Source organism: Patiria miniata, unplaced genomic scaffold, assembly GCF_015706575.1.
Source record: "Patiria miniata isolate m_02_andy unplaced genomic scaffold, ASM1570657v1 HiC_scaffold_16, whole genome shotgun sequence".
Lineage (NCBI taxonomy): Eukaryota > Metazoa > Echinodermata > Asteroidea > Valvatida > Asterinidae > Patiria > Patiria miniata.
Window position 1 is genome coordinate 11,586,568 of NW_024037054.1, and position 13,173 is coordinate 11,599,740.

General features: G+C 42.1%; 1 protein-coding gene across 3 annotated transcripts in view; it reads left to right on the plus strand.

Annotated features, from left to right (window-relative positions):
• Positions 1 to 13,173, plus strand: part of LOC119723007 (integrin alpha-9-like) — a 44,150-nt gene that overhangs the window by 20,287 nt on the left and 10,690 nt on the right. For all 3 annotated transcript variants that reach the window (XM_038193465.1, XM_038193464.1, XM_038193466.1), the window contains 13 exons: positions 3,341 to 3,475; positions 4,377 to 4,469; positions 4,895 to 5,037; positions 5,619 to 5,756; positions 6,380 to 6,488; positions 6,732 to 6,826; positions 7,486 to 7,622; positions 8,202 to 8,359; positions 8,641 to 8,804; positions 9,937 to 10,086; positions 10,310 to 10,389; positions 11,090 to 11,234; positions 12,334 to 12,432. In XM_038193465.1, the coding sequence (XP_038049393.1) occupies positions 3,341 to 3,475; positions 4,377 to 4,469; positions 4,895 to 5,037; positions 5,619 to 5,756; positions 6,380 to 6,488; positions 6,732 to 6,826; positions 7,486 to 7,622; positions 8,202 to 8,359; positions 8,641 to 8,804; positions 9,937 to 10,086; positions 10,310 to 10,389; positions 11,090 to 11,234; positions 12,334 to 12,432 (1,646 nt within the window). The remainder of the gene's footprint in view (positions 1 to 3,340; positions 3,476 to 4,376; positions 4,470 to 4,894; positions 5,038 to 5,618; positions 5,757 to 6,379; positions 6,489 to 6,731; positions 6,827 to 7,485; positions 7,623 to 8,201; positions 8,360 to 8,640; positions 8,805 to 9,936; positions 10,087 to 10,309; positions 10,390 to 11,089; positions 11,235 to 12,333; positions 12,433 to 13,173) is intronic.

Sequence of the window (13,173 nt, forward strand, 5' to 3'; positions counted from 1 at the left end):
CGGAGGTGTTGATTCGTGCTTGGGTGCACTTTTTATGGAGGTGTTTTTAGTGGGATCGTCCTTGTTTACAATGAAAGGAAAGGAAATCAAGTTATATCAAACTGGTCGTGCTTTAATAAATGTCTCGCTTCAAATGGAACATGTTGCAGAACAGTAGTGAGTTGTTGTAGGTTTCCGGTTTTTACTTTGCAGTCTCGAATATTTGTCCATGCTTGAAATGAAATGTATTAAAATCAATTTTTACGAGAAATTCAAAGCAAATCATGCATAGCTGTGATTATTAGTTTACCGACAAAAAACTGGAAGTGACGGTCTACAAAACAGACCTTGCAAGGCTGTATGACGGGCATTGTGTGCGTTTGTGTATTTTTAGCAATGCATCGTTTTTGTCTTGCACATCCTCTTCCGGAGTGAATTGGGCTCGTTGCGGGCCAGTTGCACCAAGGGCACCGCTTTTTTCCCCTTTAATAAACCTCCAGAGACCAGATTGTTATACTAGTGGCCCATTGACCTCAAAATCCATTATGATCTGGGAAGGGATATGTCTGCGGGCCCATAAATCTCTCACAACCTGAGTATCATTGAAGGAAGTTGGGATAATTTCTATTCTTTGGGTGGTCGCAGTAGCTGAACGTTTTGTGTATATTGGGGCCAGAGGTGGTCTTCATGAATATAATTGCGTGGGAATGTAACGCATTTTGTTGAATCGTCCTTCAGTGACTCTCCTTTTTACAGAGTTCATACAATCCACTGTTTTCAATGACTTTAGCACAGAAATTTGCTGAGAGCAGAAATTATTTGCTTAAAAGGGGACCTCAGGTCGCCCTGCAAATTGCTTGTGCCCCAGCGGAACTGTTGGCATCAAGCAGAAAAGTAATACTCAGGTCACAAAACTGCGAAATCGTGTGATTTTCGTAGAACAGACGTCATCTTGAGACAAAACTGTCACAACCATGCTCATGTAACTCAAGTTGCGGCGACGATTCCTCAGTAATGACGTGATCATGTGACGTCTTCAAAATGGTGGTGCCCGTGTTGATAACCAAACGATCTTCCATGGCTATCTGTTCATTCAACTTTTTTGCCGCATAGGCACTGATAGGCTACACAATGATCTAGATGATCCGGATGTGTGCATGACGTCGTAACTTCACATATAGGTTGACTGCGATTGATTCCCGCCTGTCGGGAACACGTTCCGTCGCGGCGCAGAAGTTGAAATTCGTCTACGCTTGCGAATGTTTTTTTTTTTTTAGCGCCGACTGATTGCAGTTAAACTTTGGTCGCAAAAAAATCAGCAACTGATTTGTTTTTTCCTGAAGGTCGTAGCTCAGACGCAGCTTGATCCTGAAAAGTCACTGACTCGGACTGTTCTGCGTCATCGCAATTAAGGTCAACCTAAGGGCAGCCTGAGAAAAAAACAGCTTACTGGCAAAAATGTCATGTGACTTGCAATGCCTTTGATTGGTTCTGAGCTGATTTGTGCTTGAAACACAAATTAGCTTAGTAATGTTTTCTGCTTATTGCAACATTGAGCCCTGATATGCACATGTACATCACAAGCAGAACGTGCAATGTGCTGAAACTGTCGTGGGCCCGATATTTTTAGGGTCACTTTTACTGATGGAGATAAACTATAAAATCTCTGACAAGTGTTGCCATATGTAGTCATGTAGTAATGCCTAACATATGTGCTCCAATACTGTCGGGTCAGTTTTGCTCTGGAATTTTACACCCGTCCAATTTTTGTTTCTGTGATTGAGTAGGAAAAGTGTTTACATATGTATGACCGAATTGAATAAGGGACGTGAATATACACACCAGATATAGCCCTATGGCAGTTGAACCACTTGAGTAGTCAAAAACAAAAATAAATCAATCAATTTAGTCAGTCAATCAAACAAATAAGTCAACAAACAAAGCAAAAATAGGATATCATATTTGGAAAATAGTGAATCACAATGAACCATGATTTTTTTGACGAGAAGTTTTCTTCACTTTGATTTCTTGTGAATGATGAACCCACACTGGCTGTTTTCATTCATGAAACGTCTGCAGGATTAGATTAATCGAAACTTGCAGAATTCAAACTTCTTTGATAGTTGTGTTCGAACTATCAATGCCTCTCTGCACGCGACAAATGTGTGTTCCTTTTCTTTTATTTAGCTCATTTTGATTTTCAAACGTGCCACGACATTTCCAACGCTTGATTTACGAAAAATACTTCTTCTTTTTTGTAAATTTGTTAAAGGGCCCATGCAATGTAATTTTTTTCATGCAATCCTTGGAAATGCACCTTTGTGTCCCATTTAACACTATTTAAAATTTTGTTTTGCCATTTTCAAAGGTATTTTAGCGCCTTTTTGGTTTTCATGCTCATAACAATTTCTATTTTCATGAGCAAATATGTGATGTCATTTCAGGCAGAAACCTCAGTGTTACAGCTGTTTCAGCACCAAAAGTTGTCAGAAGTTTGGATATTTCGCTGTCCTAGATTTTCTTTCCTTTGGTGATTCGTCATTGTGTCAGAACGTGGCAGTAAGCTTGTGAGCAAACTTTCCTTACCAATTCACAATTTGAACAGAAGAACCCTAACTGAACAGTGTCTTCCTGGAATGACATCACAGCAACAGCGCCCTCAGTTGTCCAGAAAAGTATAGACAATTTAAAATGTATAACAAATTTCACTTTTAATAAAATTAACCAGAAAAGGATGATACATATTTTTCATGCATTTAAAGCTATAGTCCATCATTTGCAGCCATCCGAAAAGTAACTGGCGTAATTATTGTTGAAAAACAAACTTGGTTGAAAGATAGTAAGGGGACTAAACTCCCTGTGAAATTATTCTTTCTGGGAAGCTGTCATTTTGAAGTAATCAACGAAAGAAGGCATTTCCAACGGTGATTCTTAAGAAGCACCGTAGGAAAATTTAAATTAGTAGTTCGTTTTGTTATTCAGCACAGCGCGCACAAGTATTGGAACGACGCACACGCGCGCGCGGTTGTTGTAATTCGTCGGATCAGTGCGCGACGTAGCGTATAGCTGCAATTCAAAACAATTCAAAACATGATTCAGTAACTTTTGATTTGAAATTGAGATCTTAGAATGCTGTTTTTCTCGGAATGTACAGCTGAAGCTTAGCTGAAACTTCATCAGGTTAGTTGCTCAGTATCCTTCATTAGATTTTGAACTCTTTTGTTGCTTCAAACGAACAAAATGCACAAATTACAAATGATGGACTGTAGCTTTAAGAGGAGTAGAAAGTTGCAAAAAAATATGTTCCTAAGTCACTTCATTGACCCATTGAGTTTCTAATTAACCTTTTTTCTATCTGCAGAAATCCAAATTAAATCGGATGCCAATGGCCGTGGCATCGCCTGGCATGGCTGGTGCCAAGCCGGCTTCAGCGCCGAGTACACGGCGGACGGAGAGACGCTGATGGTTGGCGCGGTGGGCTCCCTCGCTTGGCGAGGTAGGTCTTAGTCTGGAGAGAACGATTCCCGCTCCCGGCGCTTGTGCGATACAAAACGATATGTGTCTGGCGCCCTCAAGGGAGAGTGCAAGCACCTGATAGGATTAAGTGAGCACAGATGTACAAGTGCCTGCTCAAATTAAGGTGTCCTCAGCTTTGTCAGTGTTTGAACTGACTGCACAAATATGTGTTTGGCGCCCTCTGGGGATCATGCAAGCACCCGATAGAATTCGGTGACTACATATGTAGCTTTGTTGAGAACTTTTTGGGATCGATAAAGCCAAAAAAATAATAGTTCTCTTCCGGTTATCCTATTTTGACAGCTCCTACCCTATTTTTTTGGCTGAAAAATGAGGGGAAAAAACCCGAAAATCATCAATTACTACCTTTTACCCTTGACTACACGCAGACACCTCCATATGATTGTACACACAACAAATTGCCAAAAAAAAAAAAATGCCCTACCTACCTCTCCTATTTTCAAATGCCGTGTAATCGGAAGAAGAACAATTTGATTTCTTTGGTCTAATGAGATCGCATTTTTAATGAATGAATCATGTTTAGTCCTGAAATGTGCAGTATGACTGAGTTTAAAGTTACATTTTGTGATGAGAAATACTTAGCTTTGAAGATGGGGCATTCAGTGTTGGGATTGGTGGATGGAGGTGAGGCGTTTTGGTCACCAAAGTCCAAGATAATGACATAAAATCCATGATTTGCAAATTACTCGCCAAACCCAGAAATAGTTACATTAAAACATTATGCATCATCATCAGTTATTGCTACATCCTCAGTATTTGTCATTTTCTAATTACAGCTGAATCGTGCCCTTTTTTCGCCAAAACTGGACATGATCATCCCATGAATGAGTACAATTCTTTATAAACATCTTGTTTTGCAGGAAGTGTGGTATCCATTGACAACGCTAACACCATGACAATGTCCGATGTGACCACATGGTACCCAACTGGGGAGGAGGATGAAAGTTATATAGGTATGATGCAAGGCTTGGGAAGAGGTTGAAAATGGTATAAATAATGATGATTCATGTATCCGCTTATGTAAAAAAAAAAATTCTGGGTGAGGACATTCCCCCCCCCCCCCCCCCCCCCCAAAAAACGAGAATATTTCTTAACATTTTGTGGCAATCGAATATTTTTACATTCTGGGTGAGGACATGTCCCCCCTCCCCCCCCCCCCCCCCCCCTTAAAAAAAAAACAAGAACATTTCTTAAGATTTTGTGGCCCCCCAAAAAAACAAGAATATTTCTTAAGATTTTGTGGCAATCAAATATTTTCCCCTCATTTTTCAAAAATTCTAATAACTTCTTTGTCCCAAATTATGATGGCCTCGGGAAGTTAATAAGAGTTTAGAAAGAATGTTGGAGCAAATTTGTATTATTATTTGTGTCTGTCAAGGATATGCGGTAACGTCGGGTCACTTCCTATCGAGGTCTTCGACCCAGGGCGCCGTCGGAGCTCCCAGGGCCTACCAGAGGGGCAAGGTGTACATCTACGACCTGCTAGACTTCACCTTACTGACGCAGATTAAAGGCCAATCGGTAAGTGAAATGATCGGGCAGAATTTAGAGTTTAGAAGTTGCATTTAAAGCATTTTAGAGGGCCGTGACGGGGAAGAGACACTGAAAAAATAACTTCCCGTTCCTGTTGTTTCATCCAGCAAAAACAACATCTCTTTGTTCCACATTGCAAACTTCTTACCAGTTTTCGCATCTCGCACAAAATCATTTCAATCTTTTGGCTTATATTGGCGTGTAGCCAAAACTTTATGTTTTTCCTCCGCCCCCCACCCCTGAGAAAATTAGGCTATAGTCGACATTGATTTCTAAATTAAATAAGTTTTTTCTGTTGTTATGCAGTTCAGAAATTCTGCTATAGGAAAGAAAATTGAAAGTTTGATATGGGTTTCTGTTTCTTAATCAAATTTACACAGATACCCTTTGCCTGTGTGGACCACAATTTGCATATTGCTGTAGAATGTGTATTCATTTCTGTTATTTTTCTCACGCTTATCAGTCAATTTCTTTGTTCAACTGGCTTTTGATTTTTAATGTGAACTAAGTACATTTCATGTCGTAGTTCATTTGAGTGTTCCCATTATGTGATCCTTTCTGTTGTCTAGATGGGCACGTATTTCGGGGCTGCTGTGAGGGGAATGGACCTGAACAATGACGGCTTGACAGATTTACTGGTCGGAGCCCCACTCTATTCCGTCAATCAGGACGAAGGCAGAGTCTACATGTATATAAATGACGGTAATGTAAGTATATCGGTTATTTCCACTTCTCACACAGACCTCAACCCTACCCCCTCCGACCCCAACCCCACCCCTACCTCACCCCCATCTTAACTCCTAATCATCCTCATCTAACTCCACCCCAGCCCCTGTCCCAATCCCATCCCATCCAAACTCTCCCAATTTCACCCCAATCCCAGCCCACCCCCACCCCACCCTACCCCCAACTTCACCCTTAACCCTACCCCAATCCCACCCAACCCCACCCCTACCACAATCCCACCCCACCCCTACCCCACCCTACCCCCAACTTCACCCTTAACCCTACCCCAATCCCACCCAACCCCACCCCTACCACAATCCCACCCCACCCTACCCCATCCGTACCCCTACCCCATCCGTACCCCTACCCCACCCGTACCCCTACCCCAATGCCCCTTCACCCTTAACCCTGCCCCACCTCACCTCCAAATCCCACTACCCAAATCCCACCACCCAAATCCCACCCTACCTCACCCTTAACCCCACTCCAAACTCCACTCCGAGCCACCCAACCCTCCACTCACCCCATCCTCCCCAAGAAAAAAACAAACAGATTGAAAAGAACAAAAACACTACAATAGCTTGAAAACCTTTTTTCTTTATAGGCCATCATGAGACAGCTACCAGAGACCTTATCTGGCTCCAGCATGGTGAATGCCCGGTTTGGGTCGGCCATCGCTGATGGCGGTGACCTCAACATGGACGGTTTCAAAGGTGAGTTGAATTCATGTCAAGTCTGAAGTTTGTGCGACGGATTCTTTGCAGATTGTTGCTGGCTGTCGTTGTGTCGGTGGATCTCAACATAAGCTGGTCAATCAGGGTACCATCCATCACGGCTCTGAGATTCTACGGGCTTTTCAAACTCCCGTCTTCATCTCTTTTTTTCTCAATTAAAAGCCTGCAGCCTTTTTGACATGACTGTCTAATAACATGGACGATCCTAATTGTATGTTACAGATGTAGTAATCGGTGCACCCTTTGAAGATGACAACAGTGGGGCAGTGTACATCTATCACGGTGGGGAGACGGGACTCAAGACCACTTTTGCTCAGGTATGCTGTAAATACGTGTAACCACAGTGTTTAACAGTTTACCTTGACAAGTAATCATTTATACTTTAAAGAGGTTGTGGAATGCTCGAAAACATTTCCGTCTTTTTTGGGTATATGTAGCCTAAGGTGTGATGAAATAAAAACGACTTTTGTTTCTGTCATGAAATGAGTACAAAAGGTACTTTTGAGAGCTATTTTTCAGGTCCTGTTTCGACCCGAACGTGCAATTTGTGTAAAAGTCGTCGTTGCGGGCAGCAAACAAAACACAGTAAATCGTGACGTAATAAACAGGACTCGTTTATGCTACTCTGCATCAGGAGTCCTGTTTATTACGTCACGATTTACTGTGTTTTGTTTGCTGCCCGCAACGACGACTTTTACACAAATTGCACATTCGGGTCGAAACAGACATGACAGGACTTGAAAAACAGCTCTCAAAAGTACCTTTTGTTCTCATTTTATGACAGAAACAATAGTCGTTTTTATTTCATCAAACCTTAGGCTACATATACCCGAAAAATGACGGAAATGTCTTCGAGCATTCCACAACCTCTTTAAGTGGATCAAAAATGTGTAACTACGGCGATCTATTACTGTACCAGTTTGTTGCCACATTTGGAATCTTGTTTTGAACTTTGGCATTTGACCTGACCTTACAGAGGCTATCTGGCCGTACCTTCACTCCTCACCTGAAATCCTTTGGCAGTGCTCTATCGGGCGGTATCGACATGGATGGTAACCAGTACCCGGACCTTCTCATTGGAGCTCACCAGAGCAACAGGGCTGTCTTGTACTTGTGAGTATTTCCCCAAGATAAAATTGAACAGTAGACCAGTGCATGGATACTGCCATGAGTTTACCATGTGACCACAATGATGGCGGTATCCGTGATACCTTCCATGTACAACTTAGTCCAAGAATGATTACAAAACTTGCAGAGATTAAGTTCAGATACCATCGTACCATTGGCTCGATAGATTTACCCAACCAGCTTGAAAAAAACTAAATACAAACTTGGTTTAAAGTTACTGTATTTATTTATTTAATGATTGTTTTGGTTCATTTTAATTAAAATTCAGGCGGACACATCAAATGTGTACTGAATTCGTCAAGGAAGCCACACATTTTAAAAATAAAATTCATTCAAGTCTTCATTTTGCCTATTTTGTACCTGTTTCTTTGAATCTATTACGCTTTCATGAGACATTTCCAAAAACTTTAAAAACATCCAGAAATGTCCCAAATTCATGTGTATTAACATTTGATACCCTACACATACCAAAAAACCCTCTCAAAAGTTTGGTTTAGAACAAATCCTTTAATCTGATTTTCTTCATTTTTTATTTTTTTGTTTGTTTCTTATTTAACCGAACAGAAGCCGACCAGTGATTAAGATGCACGCATCCATCGTTGTGAAAGGAACGCCCATCGATCTCAACCGCACAACGTGCGTGTCCGAAGGTCGATTGGTACCCTGCGTCAGGGTGGTGTCCTGCTTCATGTACAGCGGTGTGGGCTTGCCAGAAAATGTCGGTAAGCTAAAATGTTTAAATTTCCCGAAAGGAAAAGCAGTTTCTTTTTGAATCGCTTTCAAAGGTATAAAGTCTAAACATTAGACACACAACAAAGTTTCCCGGTACAAAATGTTCCAAATTTCCCATCTTACTAATAAAGTTTCACAAAATGTTCTATTGTTCAGAATTTAGCCAGTTTTTCTGTTGAAGTATGAAACACACATATCCAACTTCTTCCCAAGTTGTCGTTTCAAATGAAGTTTTCAAATGTTCGTGTCTGGTTCCCAACCTCCCCTCCAGCCATTAACTACACCTTAGAAGCGGACACCCTCAAGAGGCAGACCGGTCTTCCGGGTCGCGTCACCTTTGTGGAGAACGCTGTCCGTCGTGGAAGCACTATCTCCCAGAATCTCCAGCTCAGAGCCGGCCTGCCGACATGCCAAGACAGGGAGGCACATATCGATGTGAGTCTCAACATTTTTCTTGGATTTTTTTTTTTCTTCTGAAGCCAGTGTCGTATTGTAGGAAATTGAGAAACAATAGTTTTGTGTCAAACCAAAATGTTGAAGAACAAAACTAGGGCACCATATCACGAAATCTTGCAGTTTGGTTGGAACTAAAACTCAGCGGAGAACCATGAGCAAAAATGCGTAATCTGCCATTTTAGTAGAATTCCTGTTTTGCCAATAGGGAGTACCAGCATTGTGAAAGACAAGATGTAATATCAGTAGCAGAGCCAATTAACTGTGATATTTAATTAACCCATCAGCACCTGGGCCCAATTTCATAGAGCTGCTTAAGCAGAAAATTTGCTTAAGCACGAAAAAACATTGGTTAGTAAAATTAGGCTACCGGCCAAAAACTCCATGTGATGTACATTGCTTGTGACTGGTATTTAGCTGTTGTTTACTTAGCATAACAATCGCATGGAGTTTTGGCTGGTAACCTGATTTTATTAAGCAAGACGTTTATGTGCTTAAGCAAATTTTGTGCTTAAGCAGCTCTATGAAATTTGCCCCTGGACTTCATTGTGTAACAGTGTACTTATTCACTGAAAAATCAGAGCTCGGGCGGTTTCTGGCGTTACAGTGAATAATAGGCAGGGGGTTTCAGACGCTATAGTGCCTAAAGGGTAAATGATTCAGAGAAATGATCCCAAAACTCCTAGTCTCCTTGATCATTACTGTATAAGATTTGGTCATTACGTAACTCTTGAATTGCCCGAATAGCCAAACTTTCCTCTATATATTTGCGTTTGGAATATCTTAAAGGCACAGTCCATCATTTGTAATTTGTGCATTATGTTCGTTTGAAGCAACAAAAGTGCTCAAAATCTAAAGAAGGGTGCTTAACAACTAACCTGATGAAGTTTCAGCTCAGGGAAATCTTTAGACGCATCGTTGGAAATGGCCTTCTTTCGTTGTTTTCATCAAACTGACAGCTGGCTAGAAAGAATAATTTCATCGGGAGTTTAGTTCCATTACTATCTTTAAGCCAATTATGATTTTCAGCAATAATTTCGTCATTACTTTTTGGAACGCTGCAAATGATGGACTGTATAATAGCTTTAATTTTCTTTTCTTGTTCTCAACACAGGTCAACATGAAAGACTACCTCAGCCCCTTGCCCTTCCGTTTGACCTTTGACATCAGGACAACGGAGAATTCCATTGGTCAACCTGTTACGCAGTGTACCGGTTTGTGTCCCATGCTGGATATGTACTCGCCCAGCAAGATTATCAAACAGGTGAGATTTCTAGACGCCTAAGCCCTAAATTTGCAAAAACCAGACAAGCCTATTTCTCAGGTATTTTTGGATCGTGCAGTGATACAGTGAATTTAAAAAAAAGATAAATTGTCTTTTTTTTCAAAGGCTTCTGAGCTACAGTACCATAGAAAATCTTAGTAACAGTTCAAGAGAATTTTTTTTTTTTTTTTACATATTTGCAATGTTTTTTTATTATATATAGGTTGGCTTCATTTTCAATTGTGGGGAAGACTCTGTCTGTGAGACAGATCTCCAGTTACAAGCAACGTTACTTCCTAAAAGGTAAGACATGCCTTCATCTGAAGCAAAACAAGACTTGCCGAGTTGAGCTGGACCCGAACAGCTCAGTTTAGGACTCTTTATACTCAGTCACTGATCAACATTTACGGTAGCACCATGTATCAATATCTTTTCTGAGTTTGTGAAGTTTTGAAAAGAACCGGGAGAACTGAACGTTTCGGACAGTATGCTCAGTCAGGTCAGCTCAGGTCAGGTCAGGTAAGGTCAGGTCAGGTCAGGTCAGGTCAGGTCAGGTCAGGTCAATTCAGGTCAGGTCACGTCAGTTCAGTCAGTCAGGTCACTATCCACTCCGTTCACAAGTACCCCCTCCCGGCAAAGAAAGCACAGTTGGGGGTGACCGACCGACGCCATCTTGCCTGACTGCAATTTTGCCGCGACGCGCGGCCATACCGTGTACCACTGCGTGTACATAGTACAAATCCCCTGGTGTACGTACGTCACGCACAAGGAACGGTGCGCGTCAACCAGCTAAATGCCCCGCCCAAGGGACGTCGTTGCTAGGTAAAAGGGCGCCCTCTTTCGTTGGCGCAGGGAGCCCATAGGCTGGCCTTTCAGGATCAGCAGAACAGAAGATACATTTATGCTGCAAGAATACAGGAATTTCAATGAAAGAACCTTATCGATTCTTCTGGTAGCCTCTGATCAGTGGATTGCACGATTTCTACGATTGCTTTTTACACAGGGGTACGCCTTACATACCCTACGGCAACGAAGAGAACCTGTTTGTGGAGATCACACTGACCAATCAGGGTGAGGAAGCCCACCTGGCCCAGGTCATCGTCACGCATCCCGAGGACATCACGTTTGTCCGAGTGGAAAGTGACTGGGTGAGTAAACTCTCTGTCTCCTGTTTGTCATCGCAAACTATCCTGAAATAAACATTCCAATGAGCTATAGTTATAATGTGTGGTGTTTATGTAGCGCTTTCCAAAAAAGGTAGGTCTCAAAGCGTTTTACAATTGTTACCCCCGTTCAACGGGCCATGGAGCCGTGATCTGGGCAAACTGGTCTCTACCCTTACAGGTACCCATTTATACTCCCTGGATGGAGAGAATAATGAAAGGTTTGCGGAAACACCATGTGCGAATAATTTCTCAACTAAGAGAATGGTTCTGAAAAGAACCAGAGGTATAAACTCGACGTTCCGGTCAGTATGCTCTGACCGTCTTCAGGAGAGTGCCTAAACTCTAAGAAAGTGAATACTTAAGTAGCAAAAGGCGAAATCAATGAAGTGTGAAGTTGCATCCTGTGAGGATGCCAAGTATGGATGGAGAGAGGCAATTGTAGTGAAGTGTCTTGCCCAAGGACACAAGCACCATGTTCCCCGTCAGGATTCGATCCCATTTACCATGGCATATGAGCCGAGCACCATAACCATTGGACCACATCGCTCAGTCATACATACCTCCGTCCTCAGATATAGAGTCAGAGATCAAGGTCAGCATTTTGGCGCTGTTTCTAGCCCTGTTGAGCTCTGACACGCTCTTAATAACTTGAATTGAATAACATCTAAGGACTGACATTTTATAAGCTGCAAAGACTTTTTCTGTCCTCACTGACAAGGCTGTGCTTCCAGTCTGTAATCACAACTATGCCGTAAACTCCGTAAAGTGGCAAGAATTTACATCAGATTCGAATCAGCCAACCGATCCCGTTAGCTCGGTGGTCGAGTGGTAAGACATCTGCAGTAGAGAGCAGGAGGTCGTGGGTTCGAGTCCCACCCGAGTGATTTTTTTCCAACTTTCACTCGGGAGGCAACGCACTGAGTATACAGTGTTTAAACGTCGGTGAAGGGCAAAACCTAATTTGATTTATATCACCCCGACGCAAAAATTTCATCTTATAAGAATTTACTTGCATTTTATCGGATCAGGGTTTTTGTCATACTCTGGTAATGTCTGCTTCAATTGTTTGTTTTGATTTTAGAGGAAAGAAACGCTGGTTCTCTGCGGGCCGGAAAAAGGAGAGAACATGACCGCCAAGGTGGTCTGTGACGTGGATAACCCCATGAGAGCTTTCTCCAAGGTAAGAATGTTTTCATTTGAATCAAACCACGGCGCTGAAATAGTTTTAAAGATATAGTCCATCATTCGTAATTTGTGCATTTTGTTCGTTTGAAGCAACAAAAGTGTTTAAAATCTAAAGAAGGGTACTGAACAACTAACCTGGTGAAGTTGCAGCTCAGCTTCAGCTGTATATTCCGAGAAAAACAGCATCCTAGGATCTCAATTTCAAATCAAAAGTTGCTGAATCATGTTTTGAATTGGGCCTGAATTCAGCGTCCGAGACACCTTCTCACTGAGCCGATTGCAGCTTCGTGATGTCGCGCACTGATCCGACCAATTATGGCAACTGCGCGCGCGTGTACGTCGTGCCAATGCTTGCGCGCGCTTCGCCGAATAAAAAAACCGAACTACTAACGGAAATTTCCAACGGTGCATCTTAAGACGCACCGTTGGAAATGCCTTCTTTCGTTGATTACTTCAAAATGACAGCTTGCCAGAAAGAATAATTTCACAGGTAGTTTAGTCCCCTTACTATCTTTCAACCAAGTATGTTTTTCAACAATAAGTACGCCAGCTACTTTTCGGATAGCTGCAAATGATGGACTATAGCTTTAAGATCTTAGGTGGCATGGATGGCGCAGTGTGTAAAGCCCTCGCCTCTCACCGTTGTGGCCCGGGTTCGATTCCCTGCTCGGGTTGTTAAGTGAGTAGAGTTGTTTGTTGATTCTCTCCTGTGCTAGGAGGGTTTTTTCCGGGTTCT